This window comes from Sorex fumeus, unplaced genomic scaffold, assembly GCF_029834395.1.
Source record: "Sorex fumeus unplaced genomic scaffold, SorFum_2.1 ptg000003l, whole genome shotgun sequence".
Taxonomy (NCBI): Eukaryota; Metazoa; Chordata; class Mammalia; order Eulipotyphla; family Soricidae; genus Sorex; species Sorex fumeus.
In genome coordinates this window covers 43,942,263-43,968,169 of record NW_026606060.1, presented here as the reverse complement: position 1 = coordinate 43,968,169, position 25,907 = coordinate 43,942,263, and the positions used below count along the sequence as shown (strand labels likewise).

Below are 25,907 nucleotides of genomic sequence, written 5' to 3'. Positions count from 1 at the left end.
GATAGTTAACCACCCCCAAATATACCTCTCCCTTCCCTCCTACACTCACCCTGCTCTAACTTATAAGATCTATTATAAAGTCTGTGCATGCAAATGAACATAGATATGAATGAACACTTATAGGCAGGTAAAGGTAAAGGCAATGAAAAATCATATAAGGAGTTATATGTCCAATAAAAATTTGCAAACAGCGTTTAAAGGCAAACTAGCTTGGTCCACTTATTTGCTGTGCACTTTCCATTTTACTAGTTAGGTGTTTTTCTAAATACAACCATTTAAAATTAATTTTATATAAAAATTAATGACAACCTTTTTTTTAGATTAGGCATTTACAAAATTATCTGATTTGAGAAGAGTAACCATGTTATAGAAAAGTTAACTAATCTACTGAACAGCACAAAATTATGAAGTGACAGAACTAAGACTTGGTCCCAGACAGTTTAACTCCAGATTCTGGATTTTCACTCACCCTTCTGTACAGAATAAATAAATAAATAAATAAAAACTGCATTGCACTGTAGCACTGTTCTCCCGTTGTTCATCGATTTGCTTGAGCGGGCACCAGTAACATCTTATAACAAATTGTGAGACTTGTTGTTACTGTTTTTTGGCATATCGATTACATCACAGGTAGCTTGCCAGGCTTTGTCTGTGGGCGATATACTCTCGGTAGCTTGTGGGTCTCTCCAAGAGGGTGGAGGAATGGAACCCAGGTTGGCCGTGTGCAAGGCAAATACCCTACCCACTGTGCTATCACTCTAGCCCTAAAATAAAAACTACACAGAGAATAATATAATATCAAAATCAGCTTAGAAAAAAAATAAGTCAATACTTGTAGAGAAATGAAAATTTGACTCTTAACAGCAACAACAGAAATGACAGACATTTTCAGTGTACTGAAACAAATTAGTTTCTAATCCATAATTTTCTGTTATATAAAATTTATTTAATAAATAAATATAAAAATATGGCATGTATCAGGCAAACAAAAATTGGGAGAAGATTCTCATCAGAAGAAATTCCAGAATATAAATTTGAACAGAAAGAAGCGATTCTAGATAGGGGATCTAAAATGTAAGAGGGAATATCAAACACAGCAATAGGTGAATAAGTAGAACAGTAAGTTCTAAAGTAACATAACTTTTATAAATCAAGTAAAATAATTTTTGAGGTAAAAGCCATAAATTATATAATAATATAAGTCATAAGAGTAGAGATACTCATTAACTTTATGAAATTTTGATAAACTCAATGCTTTCCAAAAAATAAAATCATGAAAAGCACAGAAAAAGTGAATAATATCAAAACACACAGAAAAAAAAGCAATGAGTCAATCTAAAGGAAGAGAATACTAAAAACAGAACGAAAAAACCCAACGAGGTTTTAAATCAAACATATTAGTCTTTATCTTAATTATAAATGTAAAAAAATTATAAATGTAACTGTAAATATATAATTGTAAACTATAGTATAAGTTATGATAATATAATAGGTTGCAAGTGCAATTAAAAATTTATTGTAAAATTCTTGAGTAAAAATATAATACCACCACAAATTGTACTTAAAATCATTCAAGTTCATGCCTTTTGCAAAACCTACAACTAAAACTTGGGTCCAAAAAAATTTTTAAACAAAAGGCTGGAAAAAGTTAGACCATGAAAACAATAACAAGATCATTTTCTCTAATATCAAAAAAAGATACTTAATGGGGAAAAGGGCATTGTTACAGAAAGGATATAAGTCACTTAAAAACGACACAATACTCAAGTCATCAAGAAGATATAACAGTTATTAATCTGATTTCACCTAAGAACATAGTTTCGGATTATATAAATCAAAATTTGACAGCTATAAAGAAAACAAAACAATCATGGCAAGATATTCACACATACTCATGTAATAGTTTTAAGATATTTAAAATACTAAAATAAAAAGACTAGCAAGAATGTAAATTATCTGAACAAAATCAACCAAACTCTTCTACAAGACATAGCATCACTGTCATCCCGTTGTTCTTAGCTTTGCTCGAGTGGGCACCAGTAACGTCTCCATTCGTCCTAGTCCTGAGATTTTAGCAGCCTCTCCTTACTCCTTCCTACTTCTCCTTCCTAAAGGTGCCACATTAGAGGCTCTTTCAGGGTCAGGGGAATGAGGCCCATCATTGTTACTGTTATTGGCACATCAAATATGCCACTGGGAGCTTGCCAGGCTCTGCCGTGCGGGCAGGATACTCTCCATAGTTTGCCGGGTTCTCCAAGAAGGAGAAGTAGACAAGAAGAGGTCACATGGCCTCAAATGCAGCTGCTCGCTTCCTGGAGCTTTGCTTTATAGTCATATATGAATATATATATTTTTTGTTTTATATTCATATATATGTTTTATAGTCATATATGACTAGATTTTGCTTGCTTGTTTGGTTTGATTTGGGGCCACACCCCATGGTGCCCAGAGGCTATGTACAGGTCTGTGCTTGTAAGTTACTTCTGGCTCGGCTAAGGACCATATGGAGACATGTATTGAATCCAAGCCTTCTAAATGCAAAGCATGTGCTCTGCTCATTGAGCCATCTCTCAAACCCTCAACATTCTTTTGAATATTGGAAGTATATTTGTGCAATAATATTTTCTTGGGGGCAGGGGACAACTTTTAACAAATATACAGAAAAAAAGTTTTAGTTACCATAAAATCACATAATCTGGAAATACATAATAAAAGGTAACTAGAGAAACTCTGTATGCTGAAAGTTTAAGAAACACATGTTGAAATGACCCATGAGTCAAAGAAGAAATCAAAACAGAATTATTCTTAAATATCTATTTTCAGTTGTGGTGATGATAAGAAGACTATAATAAAAAACTTGTAGAAGATAGCTAAAACGATGTTCAGAGAGAAATTCATAGCCTTAAAATGCAGACATTAGCAAAAAAAAAGAGCTGAATACTAAGCCAACTGTCCCTCTCAAGAAGTCAACAGGAGTAGAATAACCCCCCCCCAAAAAAAAACTAGAAATAGATTATTTTTTAAAAATACAAACTGATCAGCTCATTAATGACCATGATCCAAAGACTCACAAATAAATCTTGTAAGAGAGCAACACGCTGCAGAGATGCCTCCCTGAACCAGGCATACTTTATACCACTGTTATACCGAGAGTATCACACCACATTTGATGGTGTGTAAAGTAAATGACAACCGATCTTAATTTTATACACACACACTTATTATATTTATTCGATGAATGGGAGGACAGTGACAGTGTATATGTATTACCACCAGGAGTGGCACACAAGACACAACCTGTAACAACATGTTAGTGATCTCTTATATTGGGGCTTAATGGCTCCAAGGTGAGATACAACAATTTTCACATACTTACATCTAAGGGCTGTAGCGATAGCACAGCGGTAGGGCATTTGCCTTGCACGCAGCCAACATGGCCGACCCGAGTTCGATTCCTCCGCCCCTCTTGGAGAGCCCGGCAAGCTACAGAGAGTATCTTGCCCCCCCGGCAGAGCCTGGCAAGCTCCCCATGTTGTATTCGATATGCCAGACACAGTAACAACAAAGTCTCCAATGGAGACGTTACTGGGCCCGCTCGAGCAAATCGATGATCAACGGGAGGGCCTTTACCTTTACTTTACTTTACATCTAAGGAAAACTTTCAATCATTTCTACTAGATTATAATTGTTATATTTATAACAATCAATTAGCCAAGCCGCACAAATGCTGGCCGACTTTGACCGTGAGTGTGGAAAGGTCGAACTACAGCTGAATCTTACGAAGACAATGTTTATGAGAAACAGCCTCATTCCTGATGCCCCATTCGCTCTCAACGGAACGACCATCTCCGAATGCAACAGCTATGTGTACCTAGGTCGAGAGGTCAACATGACAAAAGCTGGCACCCGAGCTGCGCAGGAGGAAGAGAGTGGCTTGGAACGCCTTTAAGAACGTTGAAGAAATAGCTAAGAGGACGAAGAACCTCCGGCTCTGGGCACATCTCTTTGATTCCACTGTTCTTCCTGCATTAACATATGCCTCAGAGACCTGGGCCCTATGCAAACAGGATGAGAATGCTATTCAGGTCTCCCAAAGAAGAATTGAAAGAACTATGCTTGGAATATCACGTTTCACTTAAATGAGAGAAAGAATCCGGAGTTCCGACATTCGTCGACGATCAAAAATCAGGGACGCTGTCTCATTTGCCAAGGTGTCAAAAATCAGATGGGCTGGTCACGTAATGAGATTTAAAGACGACCGTTGGACTAGAGCTATTACTGACTGGATTCCACGGGATGTCAAAAGACCACATGGCCACCCACCTACCAGATGGTCAGACTTCTTCGTCAAGATCATGAATGATTGGTTTGAGGCTCTTTGTGTTCCTAGAGTGAACAGATGCCATTGGGCTACACTAGCATGTGACAGGGACAAATAGAGACGTTACTGGCGCCTGCTCGAGCAAATCGATGATTAACGGGAAGTCAAGTGGTCAAGTGATCAAGTGATAACAATCAATACAAAATAAATTATATAGCATCTGCCTTTGGGACAGGCTTGATGGTGGTGGGAAAATTCAAAATAATGGCAGTGGTAAAGTGTAATGGTGGTGGGATTGGTGTTGAAATACTGAATGTAATAAATTATTGTGAAGAACTTTATAAAAATAAAATTAAGAAAAATACAAACTAATTTACTTTTGGTGACAGGTCAAGAATAAAATATACATGTAACCAATATAAAGAATAAAAAATGTACTTCATTACAAATATATCAAGGTAGAGACAAATTTTTTTAAAATTTTTATTAGTGAAACACCATGAGGTACAGTTGTAGACTTACAATTTTTTGTGCTGGGATTTCGATTATACAATGATCAAATACCCATCCCTCCACCAGTGCCCATTTTCCACCACCATGGATAATATCCCTCCCACCCCCATCACCCTCATCCCACCCTGCCTCTGTGGCAGGGCATTCCCTTTTGTTTGGTAGAGACAAATTTTAAGATAAAATGGGAAATCCTAAAAAAGGCAACTTAAGAGAATCAGATTCAAGAAGAAATAGAAGTTCTCAGTGTTGTCTAGAAAGATTGACAGAAAAAAATTGTGGTTAGACATAAGCACTAACCATTAGAGAAGGCAGTGTCCCATCAAGAACTGATAACAACTCTGATAGCATTAAGCCAGCAGCCTCCCACAATTGAGAACTACATCACAAATCACACATTCTCTTACAAAGAAAATGCTGGTATTGAATGGCTTTACTGATGCATTTTTACCAAACAGTCAAGGAAAAAATAAAGCTATCATAGATTATCCAGAGAATAGGAAAACATTAGCATTTTTATCAGTTAATAAATATTTTTAGTCTAGCAAAAACTTGATCCCAAACTGACAAGGATAATATGAAAAAGAAAATGTAGAGCTTGATACAACTCCTGAAAACAGTAGCAAGCATCCGACACAAAACAGTGGAAAACTGAAACTGATGAAATTAAATGCATCATGACCAATTTGAATTCATCGTAAAAAAGCACATGCTGATTTTAACAATATAAAATCAATTAATAAGCAAAAAAAAAGTTCAAGGGAATGGAGCACATGCTTTGCATGATGGAGATCTGGGTTTGATACCCATCCCTGACCACCACCTGGAGTGGCCCCCAAACAAACACAAAGTAAATTAGCATAAAACTATCTTAAAAGATTAATTGGGGCGGCGGAGGACCTGCCTGCAGTGTTCAGGGTTTACTCCTGGTTTTGAACTCAGGGATCACTCCTAGCAGAACTCAGGGGAACATTTGTGACACCAGGGATCAAACCAGGGTAGATGGCATGTAAAGAAAAATATAATATTTTATGTATCATAGTAATATTAAAGTATTATTATAGTATTATTAAATATTATGTAATATAGCAATATTACAATATTTAAACTGGGCTCTGCTGCATGCAATACATATACCTTAACCCTGTACTATCTATCCAGTCCTGGTGGTGCTTGAGGGATAATATGCAATGCTGAGATTGAACAAATGTTGGCCACATGTCAGCAAATGCCCTACACACTGTACTGTGATTCCAACCCCAAAAGATTTCTAGATTAAAAAGATTAACGTTAAGTATTTTAGTCAAGTGGTAGAGAAAAGAAAACTTAATGCACTAAAATTAGCTATAAAAAAAGAAAACTGAAAAGTACAATGGTCACATATTGAAACTTTTACTTTAAGAGGATAAAAAAGAAAAATTGTTGCCTTAAACCACACTTGCCCAGGAATTTAAGGTTCTATTCAGATTCATTCTACGAAGTCATATAGATTCTATGTCATTAGATATTTATTCTATACTATGAGGTTGCTTTTTGTGTTAATGCACTAGTTAAACTTTGTTGTAAAATTTAGCTTACTAAACATAGTATTTATGTATTACATACCATAGGTTCCGTATCCCTTGGGGGTCTCTCCAGTGGAGGAATGTACCATTGAAAACAAAGTTCTTTGTTTAGAGCTTGTGTTGCCATATCTATTGATACCACTGTTTTATCAACGCCAGGCACAAAAGGTTCATAAACTACCTAGGGAATGAACAGAAATATCAGTGTGACTGTTGGTAATGAATTCATTCAATATTTAAAACATTCATTCAATATTCATCCAATGTTGGCTTCTACAGAAAACTCTGGGAATTGTCTCAGCTCGTATTTTGGATGTAGATCTTAAAATTGTTTCTGAATTGTCACAGAAAACACTGTCCTACAGAAAAATATGCTTCAAAATTCAGTGGACTCAATAAAGCCCCCCCCCCCCACTGTGGAGAATCTCCCAAAGTAAAAATCTGGAGGAGAAAATATCTAAGCTATTATTTTAGTTTCAATACCATAACGGTTGCTAAGATGTCTAATCTTTTTTCCCTGGTTTATTCACTGTTGAATACATTGAGGATATAGTTATTATTCATTATCTTTTTTAATGGCATATTTTGCAACGCCATCTGAAAAATAAGATACAGTATTGCTCAAGAATACTGATATCCATTGCTCTTATTTCTTCTTTCAAAGACTGTGACTGATTCCCCAGATAAATCAGTCATTTTCAAGATACAAAAATGTAGAGAGTTGAACTGTCAATTTCATAAATTATTTATTCAACCATTTGCAGGGGACACCTCTCAAATAGTGCTCAGAAGACTGGGGGTGGAGGTCCCTCCCAGGGGTTTTCAACCAACCGGGTCAGAGTATCAATTCAGAATTTCATGAAGGCTTAGGCCCTACAATGTTGGGAATTACCCAGGTGGTGCTCAGGAGTCTCCAGGGCTGTATTTAGCAATGTGCAAGGTACAAGGTATACCAGTAATTGAAATGGGGTCTGCTGCATGCGATGCATATGCCTCAACCTCTGTACTAACTATCCAGTCCTGGCAGTGCTTGAGGGATAATATGCAGTGCTGGAAAATGAAGCAAGGTTGGTCACATGCAAAGCAAGTGTCCTACTCTTCATAAATTTATTGCTCATAAATTTATTGCTCATTCTGCCCCACCCACCCTTCACTTATTTTAGGAAGATTAGGACTGAGCTACACCTGACTGTGTCCAGGCTTACTCTTGGCTCTGCACTTCTTCTAGGAAGTGCTCAGGGGACCAAAGCCAGGTTTGCAAGGCCACATCTTCCCCACTATAATATCTCTCTGGCCCTCCATTTCATGTGTGAGGAAGTTTAGAAAGCAAAGCATGGCTACTAAGGAAAATTAAGTCTAGCCTGAGAGATAACTTCAATTCTCAGAAGGACCTTCTTTAGTAGAGTACAAATTATTTTCAAAATCAAATTCTTGCCATTCCACATATAAAGCAAGGTAGCTGCAAAGCAGCTCTATTAAATTTTTGACATCTAAGCTATATTAGGGTTTGATGACCAAGGGGATGAAGTCAGAGACCAGAGAGAAGCATCTGGCGTTTCTATAAGCCTTTGTACTTCCCATTATTCTTAGCCTATTCAAGACATAAGACTGCCAATGCAAGTCTTCACAATAAAATAGAAAGAAATAAAGACATTGACCTTTCACGTTAGTACATATAAAAGAAAAAAAGTCTTGGCTGAAAGGTAATATCAAAAGTGAAAACTTTTCAAAAATGTCTAGAGATGATCTTAGGAGTCAGATTTTTCACTTATGAGCACTAAAATTCTAAAAACATGGCCAAAATATACAATAAGCAAAATTATTCAGGTTAAATAATCACTTAAAAGTGATGAATCAGAGTAACCCTGTGTTTGTTTCACCAAAATAATATAAATGATTGATTCAAAAAGTATTTTCATAGTTTGTAGTATCTGAGTGACTTTCAGGGGCTCTAATCTATAATCATAAGTAAGTCATATTAAATAACTTGTTAAGTGGTGAAAAATAAGAGAGTTTTTACTTCAATATATGCAAAGCTCAGTGTTGATGCTTTAATAATTGTGGCAACAGAAGTCAACATCTAATCAGATACTCAATTTCTTGTTATCTTTAAAGAAACATGTAGAACCTAATGTCTCATGGGATTATCCACATATATTGTCTTTTCACCGTATACTGGAGGTATGGTTTGATTTGTCCCTTGAAAAGAATAAAACATGAGACAGGCCAGAGGTCCTATCGGGCACAGACCTATAAACAACCAGTTATTTTTCACCAGTCAAATTCCGGACCTTGCATAGAAGCACAGGCCACACTGTGTAAGATTTCAATCATAGCCTTTGGGGGGATTTGGTTGCAATTTACTTGTCGCCTGTGAATTTTTATTACAAGGCTCAACAGAACTGACAACACGCAGACTCATACAAGTGACGAGCATGATACATGGCAATGATCATTCTGGAAAGGCATATCTTTCTTCGTGGGGGGAAAATCAGGTTTAAGTATAAGTTACGGAAAGCGTTTGATTGAAATAGCCCCCTGAGTGATTAAAAGCTCAAAAATGTTGTTATAAAAATCAGTCAAGCTTGGTGCTGTTGTTTTTTTTAAAATTCAAAAGGCTTTATGCTCGTTAGCTGTCTACCCCAGTGAAACAAACACATGATTAGGTGGCTTGCACCTGTCAGGCAATCGACAGTGATCTCCAGAACTTATTATCCTGGGAGAGTGTTACATTAATTATATTTAAAGAAAGAGCAAACAGGGTGAAACAACTCTTTGATAACATTGCTGCCATTATAAATGTCACATGCACTTACAAGGTATTCAAGGCTGTGCTTTGGAGCTTCATCCCTGGGAGCTGGGTAATGATAGGCTGCCCTTGATATTAAAATACTCAAGCAGAGCTCCTTTTAATAAGAGTATTTAAGGAAATCACACTGAAGTTTAAAGCTGTTATACGATATTCACAAACTACAACCACAAAAAAATAGTGCTTGACCGTCTAATTCTCTGCTCCCTGTTCCAAATGTCTGGGTACAGGGCAATGCTCCTAAGGCTGAGGAAAGAATCTGGGGTGAGACAGAAATTATTTCATCCCTCTCCTGGCACGTTTTTAGAAGTGGAGGACTGGACATCAACATCATATTCCTGATCTCTCCAGCTCTGCTCACTCCTCTCTTTTGGATGAATTTGAGAAAAATAATTCTGGATATGCACGATTCTGCTTTTTCTTGAGAATACACTCATGGTATTTCCATGGTATAAATGTTTTCATGGGGTGAACATTTTCTACTCCTTTATGTGACAGATATTAAAAGTACATGTTTCTCACAAAGACAGGAGTATAAAAGGAGGCTCCCAGAATCATGCCACCGGACTCCATGCCAGGCTATGGGGTGGGTGAGAGGCCTCCCCACCCAAGGGACCCAGCCCTGGAAGCCGATCTCCACTACCCAACCACCGTCATGCTCAGGCCAAGCCTTAGGCACGAATGAAGTCCCAAGGAACCCAGATAACGTGGAACTTCGTGACCTTGGAGTCTGGACTCGATGGAACCCCAGAACAGAGATACTCTGCCTGCTTACCCCAGTCTCCGGTGACTCAGGGATCACACCCCAAAGCCACGCCCTACCGGCACCAGATAATCTCCTCATCAGTCATCCTCCAGAACTCAGGATGCTCCTCCCAGACAGGTGTATAAAAGGAGGCTCCTAGAATCATGCCACCAGACTCTGCGCCAGGCTGTGGAGTGGGTGAGAGCCCTCTTCATCCCAAGGGATCCAGCCTTGGCAGCCTACCTCCACTATTCAACCACCACCACGCTCCAGGCCGCTTTCCAGACACACGGCCGCAAAACGGCTGCAAGACACATTATAAGATACTTCCTACCCATTTTCCACAATTACTACACCATATCTGATGGGGTTCAATCGGTAGCCAATCACAGAGAAAAATATGTAAATATATGCCTCTTGGAGAGCCTGGCAAGCTACTGAGAGTATCCCGCTTGCATGGGCAGAGCCTCGCAAGCTTCCTGTGGCGTATTCAATATGCCAAATACAGTAATGACAATAGGTCTCATTCCCATGACCCTGAAAGAGCTTCCAATTGTTGGGAAAAGATGAGTATGAAGAGTCTGCTAAAAATCTCAGGGCTGGAAGGAATAGAGATGTTACTGGCACCTGCTCAAGTAATTCAATGATCAATGTGGTGACATTGATGCAGTGATATATTTTCTCACAAAAATTAAGGAGGCTTATCATAACCTTTTGGTTTCTATTTTGAGAAAGAAATCTTTGGCTGGATCAGAAACATCTTTCTTCTTTGCTCTAATAACTAATATAGATACCTTATACAAATAAATATAATCATACCCCACAATATCAAATTCACACCACAGAAAGGTAGGTAATTTTTAATCTTCTGTTTTTCCTCTACTCATTTTGCAAATGATGAAAATATAGGAAGAAAACAGGAGTGCTAAGTAGTCATACAATGATACCCCAGTATCAGAAAAGAAAAGGATCGTAATCTGAAAAATCCTCTCAGTAACATCAAAAATATTTCTATGTTAGTTGCATTTCTACCCTGTTGTGTGTGTGCATGTGTGTGTGTGAGCACATGCATGCTCACATATGTTCAGTCACATGGTATTGGGGCTGGGGTGGGAGGGAGGGTGCTTACTCTATGGCCCTAGCTTAGAATCATTAATTGAATTCTGAAATATTCTTTATTGGGTCTTTCCACTTCTTATTAAAATCAAAATTTTAATACTAAATCTCATTCCAAAGAGTAATATTTTCAAAAATTAAGAAATGCTATTATTGGGGCTGGAGCAATAGCACAGCAAGTAGGGCATTTGTCTTGCACGCGGCCGACCCAGGTTCAATCCCCGGCATCCCATATGGTCCCCGGAGCACAGCCAGGAGTAATTCCTGAGTGCATGAGCCAGGAGTAACCCCTGCGCATCACCGGGTGTGACCCAAAAGGAAAAAAAAAACAGAAATGCTATTATCAATGCCAAGCTTAAGGTTATGCTTGAGTAGGACTAGGTGAACAGAGCTTCTCAATTTGGAATAAGCCCACTTTCTAATCATTTCTAAATTTAAATGAGTTATGGTGAAACACAAGGTAAAGATACTTATAAATAAATGAGTGTTATTTATTTGAGTTCAATTTCTCCCCCGCACGGCAAAGACTGGCAAGCTACCCATGATGTATTCCATATGCCAGACACAGTAACAACAAGTCTCATGATGGAGACGTTACTGGGTCTGCTCACCCATGCCTGATTTCCAAAGAATTTTATGCAAGTTATTTATTCATTTATAGTTATATACTGGACACTTGCAATAGTCCACATTCACTCCAGTTTTCTACTGGAATCTCAAAAATCTACAAACAGAATAAACCAGTCTTTTCCATCAATTTTCTCATCCTCTGCTTCCATTCAATCTGTAAGTGTGTCACCATGTTATAGTAATAGCCCACTGAGGTTTAAATGGTCAACTAGATTTAATTCATTCCTTCCTCCTTGCTTCCCATCTCCAAAGGGTCACTAAGCTATTTTGCTTTGTTTTGAATTTTCCTTAAACAATATTTTTTTTCTTCCTCTCTTCTTTATTTATGTGGCTAAAAGTTTCAGTATCTCAGTTTCTCATGTATAAGCATATGTTTAACTCTCCTTTGTCTATCGGGTATACAAAGCAAATACAACTAACGTACTTTCATTCTTTCTTTTTTCTGTTCTTTTCTTTTTTGCTACTATTATCTCTTCTAACTTATCTTTAAAAGGAACCTTCTGGTGCCAGAGTGATAGCATAGTGTGTAGGGCTCTTTCCTTGGATGTGGCAGAACCAGGTTTGATTCCCAACACCCCATGTAGTCCCCTGAGCCGACCAGGAATCATACCCAAGCATAGTCAGAAGCCAGCCCTGAGCACATCTGGGTGTGGCAAACACACACACACACACACACACACACACACACACCTTCAACTGTATGTAGCTTCCTTTTCTATATTTAGCTATGTTTGTCTACTACCAACATCAGAATCGGAGAGAACTCTGAATTTTTAATCCTCTTTCTTCACCAATTAATATAATCCAATGTCCAACATAGTGTTAATATTCAACTTATGTTTGTTGAGTAAACCAAATTTCAAACATGCTCATTATCTTCAAGAAAACCTTATACTTTATAAGCGCCTTCCTGTTTATCCATTTTGGGTAATTTATTAAAATATTACTATTATTCAAGTTCCTGGTAGCTTTAGAGAGAAATTTGCAGGGCCAGAGAAATAGTTCAGAGGTTAAGGTGCTTGCCTTACATGTAGATAATGTTGGTTTGATCCTCAGCACTGTATGGTCCCCAGAACACCACAAAGAGAGACCCTAAGCACAGAGCCAGGATTTGCCCCAAAGCACCAACAGGTGTGGCCCTCAAACCAATCCAAAATTTGACACTCTTAATCTGATTTTTATGTCTCCTCAGTAGGTAACTGAAAGAAGTTTCCACAAACATAGTTTTGGAAAGTCCAACCAAATTTAATAACACTTTCTAAAAATAATCTTACCTAAAACTTTTGTGAGTAGTGATTTATTCATCTGCATAATTGCAAAAATACATAAATAAATTATTTTATACCATACTGAAAATTAAGATCTAGATACCAGGCATAAGTTTAGAAACTTTCAGTCTATTATAGAGTGATTGAGTGAAATGGCTACCTGAGATTCCCTGTGTAGATTATAAAAAAAAAGTCACGTGAAAAAAAATGTCCTACAACATTCTAAAAATTTGAAAGGAGAAAATAAAAAAAGTTGCTAAGCAAACTTTCCAAAATTTCAGGATATTGGTATTCTCCCTATGGCCAGACAGAAGTGAACTTTCCTCCTGACAGATACAAATCTGTGCCAACAATAAGGCTAATGTGATTCTATTAGAAATATTACATTGATTTTTAAAAGTTTTATAAAATATATTTTAAAACATTACCTTGCCTGATGACTCAAATAAGTTCTTATCTGAAGAAGGTAAATTTTCCCAATCTTGAAGTAATTCTCTTGGAAATTCATCAATACAAGAGGAAGAATACAAGTGTAAAAATTTTTTAAGGAAACAATGCATTTCTTTTTGCCGCAAAATCAATGCAGAGTTGAAAAGGGATGTGAAGAGACTGTCGACCGGCACAAAATTCCCGGTTTCTGATTTTAAAGATGCTTTAGGAAGAAAAAGAAACAAATTCAGAGTAATAGAAGGTAACAGAATGATCTTCATGCTGGTATCTGCTAAATAGTCATTATCCCTGCACATCCCCACTCCAGCCTGTCACTGTTAACGTTAAACTTGAGTGGAATTGTTCATTGTTGCAGGGAGGAAACAAGAGTCTTAGAAGATTGCATTGGGGTTTTGTTTTTTTTTTTTTTTAAATTTTTGGGTCACACCCATCAATGCGCATGGGGTTATTCCTGGCTATGCACTCAGGAATTACTCCTGGCGGTGCTCAGGGAACCATATGGGATGCTGGGAATCGATCTCGGGTTGGCCGTGTGCAAGGTAAATACCCTACCTGCTGTGCTTCAGCCCCAGCTTCAGGTTCTTAGCAATGTTTTGGCCAGGCAAAAAAATGTTCTGTTTTGGTATCTTAGGATACTTCCCAAAACAGACCTCAAAGCCAGAACTGAGGCACAGATAATTTCTTTGAAGAGTAATCTCAAGGAGCACAAGAGAATGAGTATGCTACAGCTATGGGCAATGAGAACTCAGTCCTCGTGGGAATCCCCTTCTGGTAGCACTGTCCTCCCATTGTTCATCTACTTGTTCGAGAAGGCCCAGTAACATCTCCATCATGAGACTTGTTGTTACTGTGTCTGGCATATGGAATACATCATGGGTAGCTTGCCAGTCTTTGCCGTGCGGGGGAGATATTCTCTGTAGCTTGCCGGGCTCTCTGAGAGGGGCAGAGAAATTGAACTCAGGTTGGTCATGTGAGCTGCGTGCAAGGCAAATGCCCTACTCACTCTGCTAATGCTCACAGATAAAACAACATGTTTATCTGTGCTGGTGAGTGATTTGGAAACTGAAACCCTATTGAAACTTGAAACCCTATTTCAATAGGTGAAGGCTACTCTTAGGTGTTAAGAATCCCTGGACTTCTCTGGAGCACCCTGCCTAGGCATGCCTTAGTAACTTAAAAAAAATAGCCCACAGTGGAGGATAGGAACAATGGGGCATCTGACATGACAAATGCCAGCAGAAAATTCAGAGATGGGCTGAGTTGATACAGGGCAAGGCACAGACAAGATTGCTAGCGCTGGCTCATGTCCATGACCCTTGTTGTTGATCTTTCCTTTCTTGTCCCATCCCATTTTTTACATTTCAACCTCCACCACCACCTTTTTGAGTATGGATTTCATGCATTCTCACGACAGGAAACAGCACTCTACAACTCATTTCTCTCATCTGTTTTTTCAGAGTCAAACTGCCCATGCAGACTCTTTGCCCTGATGCGAAACAACATATTAACCAACCTCCTGCATTATTAAACACAAGAACAGACAACCAGAAAACCACAAGAGGGACTGGAGTGAGGCAGATTATACCAGTTCTTCTAGATATTCTTTGGACAGCATCAGTGACAAAAAATAAACTAACATGAAGTATCTTATGTGAAGAGATGCTTATCTTTTGTTTAAGCTACTGGCCACTAACACTCTCACTTAAGGCCTGAATTTCACTTTCCTTATCTTATCATTTGTCCCATACTTATCACTCTGATTCTAAACAACTATTTTGAGATTCAGAGCATGTAAGAAGTCTTGGGTAAGTTTCTGGATGCTTCTTATGTTTTCATTCATGATTTCACTGAAAGTTTATCTTATCATCTGCTTATCTTAGGCAATGAACTGAAATTTTCATCTTCTGATGACAGTTTACTCTGAAATATATTCAAAGAATCTTCTAACTCCACAAGACAGCTCAAAGGACTAAAGTGCACGAGGCTCTGAGCTAGGAGTGACTTTGGTGGTCTTGAGCACTGCTGAAACTGAGTATTGAGACTTCAGACCCAAACAGCTATGCCAGGTACCTGCGGTAAGTGACCCTTGCTTTCCCTGAGTACTGCTTATGAGTATCCCCCTTGAAAAATTATTTTATCATTCAAAAGTGTGTTGTTTCTTTGGGTGTTTAGGGTCCCCATGCAGAGCTCAGTGAGGCAGGGGCCACAACTTGTAGTGCTGTGGGTGCCATAGGGGGCAGGGGATCAAACTGGGGGTCAAGGATGTGTAAAACATGCACTGCTTCCCTTTGAGGTAGCTCTCTGGTCCCTAAATACACTCCTTTTATAATACATTAATACATAAAATACTTAATGCTTTAAAGCCTTACCTAGCAATTTGCTCATATTGTTAGTTCTCTGCAGGTGAATGTAGTAGCGCAACAGAAGAATCCAAGTAACATCCACTTTGGTCTCAGTCTTTTTTGATGTATCTGTGTTGTCACTCCAGTCATCACTTTGGTAGAAAACACTTTGGTTACCTCCAGTCTGGAAGACTACTTGGTGGTTACCTGAAGGTTTAAAATTGCCGGGTGTGGCCCAAAAAGCAAAACAAATAAAAAAAAATTAAAGATAAAAAAATAAAAGACTTAAAGCACATCCTTTAGAGTGAAACAAGTTCTATTGGAAAAAAATAAACATGTATGATCACACTCAATCACAAATGAAGATAGAATGTGGAAGATAAAAGGAGCAATTTAAACAAAAGAAGAAAAAGTCCTTAGATCTTAACAATAGAGTGGTGGTGATTAAAGTGGGAGGCGGAAGATGGAGGCCCACTGGAAAAATAGGTGAAAGGAAAAGGTTGTTAGGAAGAAAGTAAATAAATTAAGCTTTTAGTGATAATCACACACATCAACCATTTTTGTTTTGTTTTGTTTTATTTGGGAGCCACACTTAGCTACGTTAGGGCTTACTCTTGGCAGACTCAGAGGACCATATTGGACCAGGATCAAATACAGGTAAACTGTGTGAAAGGCAAGCACCCTACCCACTGTTCTATATATCTGGATTTTTTGAAGGACCAAAACAGAGTGCACAATAAAATGAGTTATGGAGATGCCATACACACTCAAACCAATTAGATATGAATCATGTCAGAAGGAATTAGATTCATGATACTAATAACTTTTTATAGACAGAGCTCTTTAATTTAGGAAATATGGAGATTGTGAGGAAATAATATAGAGAAATAGGAGCCATGACACTTCTGAATTGAAAAAAGAAATTTCTTAAGATGAAATTATGCAATTTACTATTCTGTAGACGGATCTGGAAAGTATCACACTGAGTCAAGTCAGAAGGAGACAGACAGACACAGAATGACTCTCTTACAAAGGATATAAACAGAGTAGACTGGGAACTGGTCTTCGGTAAGAAACGTAGGGTGTGTGTGTGTGTGTGTGTGTTGGAAGTTGACACTCTGGTGGGGGATGTGGTGTTGGAATATTTTATGCATGAAACCATATTCTTGTAAACTACTATGCCAATTTTTTAAAAAATTAGAAATAAATTTCTAATATTTTATAGTACTTTAAATCTTTTTTATTATACATAAACATTTAAATTTGGTGTTCTTAAAGACGTTATTAATGTCTTTTTATTGGTCTATAATTGACTAATATAAGTATATTGCTTTTAGGTTTAACAATTAGATATTTGTATGTATTATGAAATGATCACTACCATAACTGTTTAACTTCTATTACCATGTATTATTATAAAAAATATTTTCATTCTGTTGAGAAACATTAGTGACTATTTCATTGATGGAGGTTTTTTGTTTTTAGAGATTTTTAAAATTTATTTTTATTAAGGTAACATTGGTTTAAAGAGTTCAAGTAATTATGTTTTAAGGATACAATGATACCACATAACACCCATGATATAAGTTCCAAAATCCCTTCACCACAGTCCATGGGACCTTTTCAATCTTAATCACTTAATCACTTAACTTCCCGTTAGTCGTCGATTTGCTCCAGCGGGCGCCAGTAACGTCTCCATTTGTCCCTGTTGCGTGCTAGTGTAGCCCAATGGCATCTGTTCGCTCCGGGAACATGAAGGGCCTCAAACCGATCGTTCATGATCTTGACGAAGAAGTCTGACCATCTGGTAGGTGGGCGGCCACGCGGTCTTTTGACATCCCGTGGAATCCAATCAGTAACAGCTCTAGTCCAGCTGTCGTCTTTAAATCTCATTACGTGACCAGCCCATCTGATTTTCAACACCTTGGCAAATGAGACAGCGTCTCTGATCCTTGATCGTCGACGGATGTCAGAACTCCGGATTCTTTCTCTCATTTGAGTGAAACGTGATATTCCAAGCATAGCTCTTTCTATTCTTCTTTGGGAGACCTGAATAGCGTTCTCATCTTGTTTGCGTAGGGCCCAGGTCTCTGAGGCATATGTTAATGCAGGAAGAACAGTGGAATCAAAGAGATGTGCCCGGAGCCGGAGGTTCTTCGTCCTCTTAGCTATTTCTTCGACGTTCTTGAAGGCGTTCCAAGCCGCTCTCTTCCTCCTGCGCAGCTCGGGTGCCAGGTCATTTGTCATGTTGACCTCTCGACCTAGGTACACATAGCTGTTGCATTCGGAGATGGTCGTTCCACTGAGAGCGAATGGGGCGTCAGGAACAAGGCTGTTTCTCATAAACATTGTCTTCGTAAGATTCAGCTGTAGTCCTACCTTTCCACACTCACGGTCAAAGTCGGCCAGCATTTGTGCCGCTTGGCTGATGTTTGGTGTTATTCAATCTATTCCCCACTAAAGATAACTTCAGGTTCAGAGTCTAAGGTTTATTTCACTGGATAATATTCCCTTGCATATACCATATATGAGTAAGATCATCAGTATTTGCCTTTCTCCTCTTGACATATTCTCTTAGCATGATCCTCTTCCTTGTAACAAAGGGCAAGATTACTAATAGCTGAGTAGCATTCTATTCCACACACATATTCTAGCCTTTTGGTACAAGCTATTCGCACTGGGATGATGTGATATTTCATTGTCATTTGATTTGCTTTTGCTTGATGAATAGTGATGTTGGGTATTTTCCACATACAACTGTTGGCAATCCATATGTCTTCTTTGGCAAGTGTCCATTCAGGTCTTCTCCCAACTTTAGGATAGGGCTGTTTATGTTTTAGTTGTTGAATGTTTCCTGTGTTTTATTAATCTTGGGTATTAGCCTATTGTCTGGTGCATGATGTGTGAATATCTCTTTCTTTTAGTTTTATTTTTGGGTTTTGGGTCACAGCTCAGGGTTCACTCCTGACTGGGCTCAGGAGACCACCATATGAGGTGCTAGAGATCTAACCCAGGACAGTCACATGCAAGGTAAGTACCTTACCCACTGCACTATCTCTTCAACCCCAGAATGCCCTTTAGTTTTAGCAATAGTTTCTTTCATATTGCAAAGGCTTTTTAGTTTGGGATAAACTCATTTGTTTAACTTTGCTATTGTTTCTGTTGATGATGGTGTGGAATTACTAGAGACATCATGGGGTTGTCTGCCTGTGTGTTCTTCAGTGTATTTTATTGATTCAGATCAGACCCCTACATACTCTATCTCTTTTGAATTAACTGGTGTACGTGAGATAAGAGCTGAAGCAATAGCACAAAGGGTAGGGCATTTGCCTTGCATGTGGCAGACCTGACTGACTTGGGTTCAATTCCTCCGCTACCCTCAGAGAGCCTGGCAAGTTACCAAGAGTATCTCGCCCGCAGGGCAAAGCCTAACAAACACTATAACAAGTCTCACAATGGAGATGTTACTGGGCCCCCTCGAGTAAAAATTGATGAACAATGGGAGGACAGTGCTACAGTGCTACGTGAGATAAGGAAGTGATGGAATTTTGTTCTTCTTCATGTGGTTTTCCAATACCTAACAGTATTTGAAGGAGGTTTTTTTTTTTAATTGAATCACCATGAGCTACACTTACAAAGCTTTTATGTACGAGTTTCAGTCATACAATGACTGAACACCCATCCCTCTACCAGTGTATATTTTCCACCATCAATGTCCCCAGTATCTCTTGGATTTCATTCTATCCTATTTGTCAGTGTATCTGTTTTTATGGAAATTTGTTCATTTTAACCATCTTCATTCCAAACTACAACATACACGGAATTGTCATCAGAAGAGGGTATAAAATAGATAGAGGATAACAGTAAGACATAAATCTCAGAAATAAATCATCAAATATACTTCTTGATGGTATATTGTACATTTTAAAAATAGTCTCATAGTGACAGTTAAGTTGAAGCAGATTGAGATCAACTGTTTATTGTTTAAAGGAAAAGAAATCTAAAACTTAAAATATTTATGTAAGAATTCCCATAAAAGCCAACACAATTTTTATAGCTTTTCAAATAAAATTACAAAGAAAAAGCCAGTAAAGAATCACATAGAGTAAGTCATCACATTGTGGGATACAGAAATATACACAAAGGCCCTCTAGTTAATAAAATGTTGTGCTCTTAACAGTGCTGAATTCATATTATGAGATGTAAGATTTAAATATACTCTGTGCAATAATCTCCATTGGTTAAGGACTTACTGAAATAAAACTGTGGCACTTTACAATAAATAAACTTGTTGGATGACGGATGTAGCAGCAAACATGAAGACTTGGTAAAAACTAATCTGCAGAATTGTATAATTGCTTTATAAACTCGGAGACTGTTAGACATGCAAGTCTGTCTATATTTATTTGCAGGATCAGCACCAACTCTTCAAAGATCTCCCGCAATGTGGCTAATTGGTGATGACACAAGATGCTGGAGGCATTGAACTACTTTTTAAAAAATTACTGGAGACATTAGTAATGTGGAATTACTAGCGATATCATGGGGTAGTCTGCCTGTGTGTTTCTATAGGTTATTATGTAATAAAAATTATGTTTATAAATGTAAATATATTACAGGTTCACAGTTTTTATAAACAAATTTATAAAAATGTGAGAGTAATTTAGACGAAAAGGCTACAAACAATGTATGTGTGTTTGGGGTAGGTGGGGACATGAAGAAGAAAACCTATATATGTTTATGTAGATTTATCCTGAATTAACTATCATATTAAAAAAGGTCAAAACAAATTATTATAATATGACTGCATTAGTAAGAATTCAGAGAAAAAGAGTTTTTAGTAATTGCTGGCAAAAGTACAAACCAGTGTAACATTTATGGAAGGTACCTTGCAAAATTTGTCAAGACTGTAAATATATCCTTTTTTTTTGCTTTTGGGGTCATACGTGATGATGCTCAGGGGTTACTCCTGGCTCTGAACTCAGGAATTACATCTGGCAATGCTCAAATATGGGATTTCAGGGATCGAATCTGGGTCAGCCATGTGCGAGGCAAATGCCCTACCCACTGTACTATCACTCCAGCCCCTTGAATTCATCTTTTGTTCCAGAAATTTCCCTTACAAGAAATGGCCCAATATTTATACTATCCTATGCACATATATACATGATGTTCATATATATGCAAATATAATTAAGTGTAAAAATTATACAGACATATATATATACTAATTTATTTAGACTAGATATCTATTGGGTCCATAGACATCCAAATTAGGTCCATATATATGCATATATACATATTATATATACTCTTTATTCATATGGCTACCTAAAGTAGACTTGTATGACGGTTGGAGAGATAGTGCATTGGGTAAGGTGCATGACCTCACACTGCTGACCTAAATCCCTAGCACCCATAAGGTCACCCAAGTCCCACCAAAAGTGATTCCTGAGTAGAGAGCCAGCCAGAAATAAGCCCTGAGTACAGCAGGATGTGGCCAAAGAAACAGTAAAAATATAAAACATAGATTGTCATATAATACCAAAACAACTGGAAACAAAGGGAGGTTAATTAAATTAATGATGGCAGGTTTCTATTGGATATTATGCAATAAAAAATTAACTATTAATCTGGAAAAAATGCTAAAAGATACACATATATCAAGCAGAAATAAAAGTCAAGGAACATACAGAGTATACTTGTATGTACTAATATTTTATTATCAACTCATGTTATTAAGTAATAATAATAATATTACATAATAGATAATGAATAATGAAGATACTTATAAGGGTATTAAAATTACAAAATACAAATTATGTTTCTAAGAGTTCCTTAAGCTGGATGAAATTTAGATATTCCAAATTCAGTGCGTTTAGTCCAACAGTTGAAGCTGTAACAGTGCTGAGAGGTGAGGAAAATCAGAACCAAGTGATCTCTTTCCTGTGTGGATTCTGCCAGAGATGGATTCACACAGTTATTGAGACTACAGCTGAATCAGCTGCTTCCTATTTTGCAGGAAGATTTCTGTCTTTACAGGAATTTTGTCCTAACTTTTGGGTGCTGCTCTTGAACTTCATATGCTAAAATCCTAATGCCCAAGGAGCTGCTATGAGGAGGCCTTCTGGAGGTAATTAGGGAATAAAGTGATTAGTGAATAAGGGGGCTGGAGCAATAGCACAGCAGGTAGGGCGTTTGCCTTGCAAGCAGCCAACATGGCTGACCCGAGTTCGATTCCTCCGCCTCTCTCGAAGAGTCCAGCAAGCTACCGAGAGTATCTTGCCTACACGGCAAAGCCTGGCAAGCTACCCGTGACTTATTCGATATGCCTAATATAGTAACAAGTCTCACGATGGAGACATTACTAGGACCACTCAAGCAAATCGATGAACGGGAGGACAGTGACAGTGACAGTGACAGTGAATAAGAGTGCCACCCTAATGATTGAGATCAGAGCCATTATAAAATGATCTCCAGAAAGTTCAGTGGTCCCTTTCTGCAAGAAAATTTTCAATGAGAATGAACCATCTACATACAAGAAAGAATTATAGAGGATACCAGATCTGTGTCCTGCTCTTGGATCACTTAACTCAAAATCTATGAGTAATCATTTATGTTTATACACTACTTGGTCTATATCTTTGAGTTAGCACTACAAACAGACAAACATACTTTGTAAGAAAAAACAAAAACCTGTTCCCTTGGTGGCCTGCAGGTTTATGAGTGATTTCTGCAAGCCCAGCCTAGTATTAGTTTTTTTAAATATGTACAAAACTTTTGAAAGTCCTTCAATAAATCTTCTGCTTCAAAAAAGTAATTGATGTAAAAATTTTGTTCCTCAATAATGAAACTTTGACAATTGGTATAAACATGTAATAGCTTGATGGACACAAGAAACCAGTCGTGGTAGGAAGAATCCTCATTCCCTAAATATATTTACACTCAAAATCAGTGACTGATAGGTTACAGAACAAAGGAGAATTAAGGTTGCAGGTGAAATTAAGGCTGCCTGAGAAGTGATTTTTTTTGGGGGGGAAGTTATGGCAGGGGCCATACCCTGTAACATTCAAGGCTTACTGCTAGCTTTGAGTTCAGGGATCAATCCTGGCAGGGTTCAAGGGCCCATATGGGGTGCTGGGGATCAAATCTGGGTTGGCAACATGTAAGTCAAGTGCCTAGCCTGCTGCGATATTTTCCAGTCTCAAGTAATTTTTGAGATGGAAGAGTAACCAGTGTTATTCATGTGGGTGGAATATGATCAAAAGGGTTCATATATGAAGGCGGGGGAAAGAGCATAAGCATGAAAATGTCAGAGTCAGAGAAACTAAAAGCATCTACACTGCTGGCTTGAAGAATGGAGGGGTTCAGAGCCAAGGAAATCAAGTGACCTCTAGACCCTGGAAAAGTCAATGAGGCAAATCCTGCCTACAACCCTCAAAGAAATGTAGCCCTCCTGGTGCTTAGTTTGTAACCCAGGGATACCCACTTTAGACTCCAGAATTGGAAAACAAGATATGTGTTGTTTTATTTTAAGCCACTAAATTTGTAGTTATTTGCAGCAGCAATCAGACAGTAATGCACCAGAAATACTGGTTATCTCTAAGTGGAGGACGGCGCATGAACTGAGTCCTGGCAGAGAAAACAAGAGGACTTTCTCTCCATTCCCATTCTGATTGTTTTAAGTTTTGATTCTTAAAAATAAATTATGTGAAAAAATGAGCACAATTAAAAGACAAAAAATAGCCTCTATGTCTGCATATTAATCAATGTCATCTGATCCTTAATGTCCAGAGAAATATTCAGACCAGTTCAAGTTTTCTTCCTTTGATCTCTGGTACTCCTAATGATGGGCTGGAGCTATAGCACAACGATAGAGTGTTTGCATTACACATGGCTGACCCGGCCGACCCAGGTTCGATTCCTCTGCCCATCTTGGAGAGCCAGGAAAGCTACCGAGAGTATCTCGCCTGCATACTCGCCGGCAAAGTCTGGCAAACTACCCGTGACGTATTCAATATGCCAAACACAGTAACAACAAGTCTCACAACGGACATGTTACTGGGCCCACTCTAGCAAATCAATGAACAATGGGAGGGAGGACAGTGCTACAGTGCTACTCCTGATGATACAAATGCAATGCTAGAATCAGACCAAGTATAACATCTGAACTTACATTTCTAAAGTTTGGGAGGAAAGCCTCTCTCCTTCCCTCTATGGAGGGGTGTCCCTTGGTAATAACCATTACCTGTTTAAATTCTTTAGGGAGCGGCCGGGGGAAGCTCCGACAGCTCTTCCGCTAGTCGCCTGCATTCAGAGTGGGCCCGGGTCGCTCGCCCAGCCGGGGCGACCCAGGACATGGGGCAGACTGTGGAGGAAACAAGGGCCAAGCCGGTTGATTGATCGGATGCCATTTATTCCATTCTCCCCACGCACCTGCCCCAGTCTCTCTGAGCCTCCCTAGTCTCACACTCCCCTTACTCCTGTCTCCTTCAGTCACTCCCGCTCATCTCTCCGTGCTCCATCTCGAAGCCTGGGCTCTCTCTCTCCACGTGCTTGCTCCTGTATTCTTCTACATTCTTCTCTCTCTGTCCCCCTTGCTATTCGCTCCGTGGTCCATCTTGATGCCCTGCCCTTTCTCACTCTCTCCCTGCTCTCTTGTCTCTCCAACTCTGCAGCACTCTGGGCTGACAATGCACCCAGTCTGTTAGAAAAATCAACAAAAGAAAGCCCTTCCTGAGGGCCCACCAAGTTCAAAGGGAACAACCACCTAAAAGGTATTCCAAAGCCCTTCCTGACTGCCTCAGACAAAATACCTCCTAAGGTGTTTTTCTCCTTTCCTCAGCCCAATAACTCTATCAACATCTCAATACTAGTTATTTTTGTATGGACACAGTAAGAGATAACATTGAGACTTGTAGGGCAGCTCTCCTGGGAACATCTTGCCATAGACTCAGAGTACAGTGCTCAGGCCAGATTAATCATTCCTAACTCTAGCAGGGTCCAAATCTAGTTATTACTTTTTGGATCATGACAGCATTTGTACATGCCCAAGCTATTAACTTATAGTTAAGCATTATGGTACTTTGACCACGCCCATCTCAATGCCAGGATAGCACATAGCTTACCGCTTGCTCTGGTTCCATCCAGTCCCTGGTCGTGACCCTGCTTTTGGGGGTGCTAGGAAGTAAAGGCAGCTGAGGCTTAGGTGAGAGAACAGATGCCCAGGAGGAAAATATCACTGAGAGTCACATAACAAAAGCATAGCATATACTGTCTTCTTGTGTCCATACAAAAAGGACATTGCTCTGAATAAACTATGCAAAGGACATAGGGAGAAGAGAAAAACAATATTTACAAGTCAACAGAGCACAAAGAAAGAAGTTACAAATAAACACAGAGGAATGGGAGCACTGTGATGGGAGCAACACAATATACCTAAACTACCTTAGGCAGTGCAGGAAGGACAAAACAGTGTTATCCTACAATTACCCACTAGTCCTAACCAGAGCTATATGTGTTTTACTTGTTCTAAGAGGCAGTTATTTATGCTGATTCATACTAATGTACCTGCACCAGTGAGTGCAAATTCCTCCTTGCCATTCAAAGTGGAATTTGGGGTGAAATATTGAGTAACAAACCATGAAGGTAAACTCATTCTGCCTACATTTGCACTCATGAAAATGTTTTCCAGTTTTGTGAGACCTCATTCAATTTTCAAGGCATGATAACGGAATACCTGATTCTGTTCTTGGCCCTAGGCTCAGGGCCTAGGTTTTGAGCTGCCCCTAAACAGCTCACAGCCAGCATGGAACAGAACTTACAAAAGCAACTAGTGGAATGGTTCCATAGATGCATACCTTCCTCAAAACTCACCAACTGTGCACTGAGAACAGGGTTATTTTCTTGGCAAGAGGGTGAAAAAAAAAGGATAATTTTATACAGCATTTGAAGGAATATAAACTGTATAGCCACTATAGAAAACAGTCTGAAGGATCCTCAAAATATTAACTACCATCTGATACAGTGATTCCACTTCTAGATATCTACCCCAAGAATCCAAATACACAAACACAATTTACTTAAAGAAAGTGCTAGCACTCGCCTCAGGGTTCACTTAGCCTAAGATTATCTGGCACGTCCTGTATTAT

General features: G+C 38.6%; 1 protein-coding gene across 1 annotated transcript in view; it reads right to left on the bottom strand.

Moving 5' to 3' along the window:
• The window catches only part of CFAP54 (cilia and flagella associated protein 54), a 363,910-nt gene that overhangs the window by 58,080 nt on the left and 279,923 nt on the right, over nt 1–25,907 (bottom strand). The window contains exons 64-67 of the mRNA XM_056119478.1: nt 15,784–15,963; nt 13,393–13,616; nt 7,933–7,962; nt 6,437–6,577 (exon numbers count right to left, since the gene is read on the bottom strand). Of these exons, the coding sequence (XP_055975453.1) occupies nt 6,437–6,577; nt 7,933–7,962; nt 13,393–13,616; nt 15,784–15,963 (575 nt within the window). The remainder of the gene's footprint in view (nt 1–6,436; nt 6,578–7,932; nt 7,963–13,392; nt 13,617–15,783; nt 15,964–25,907) is intronic.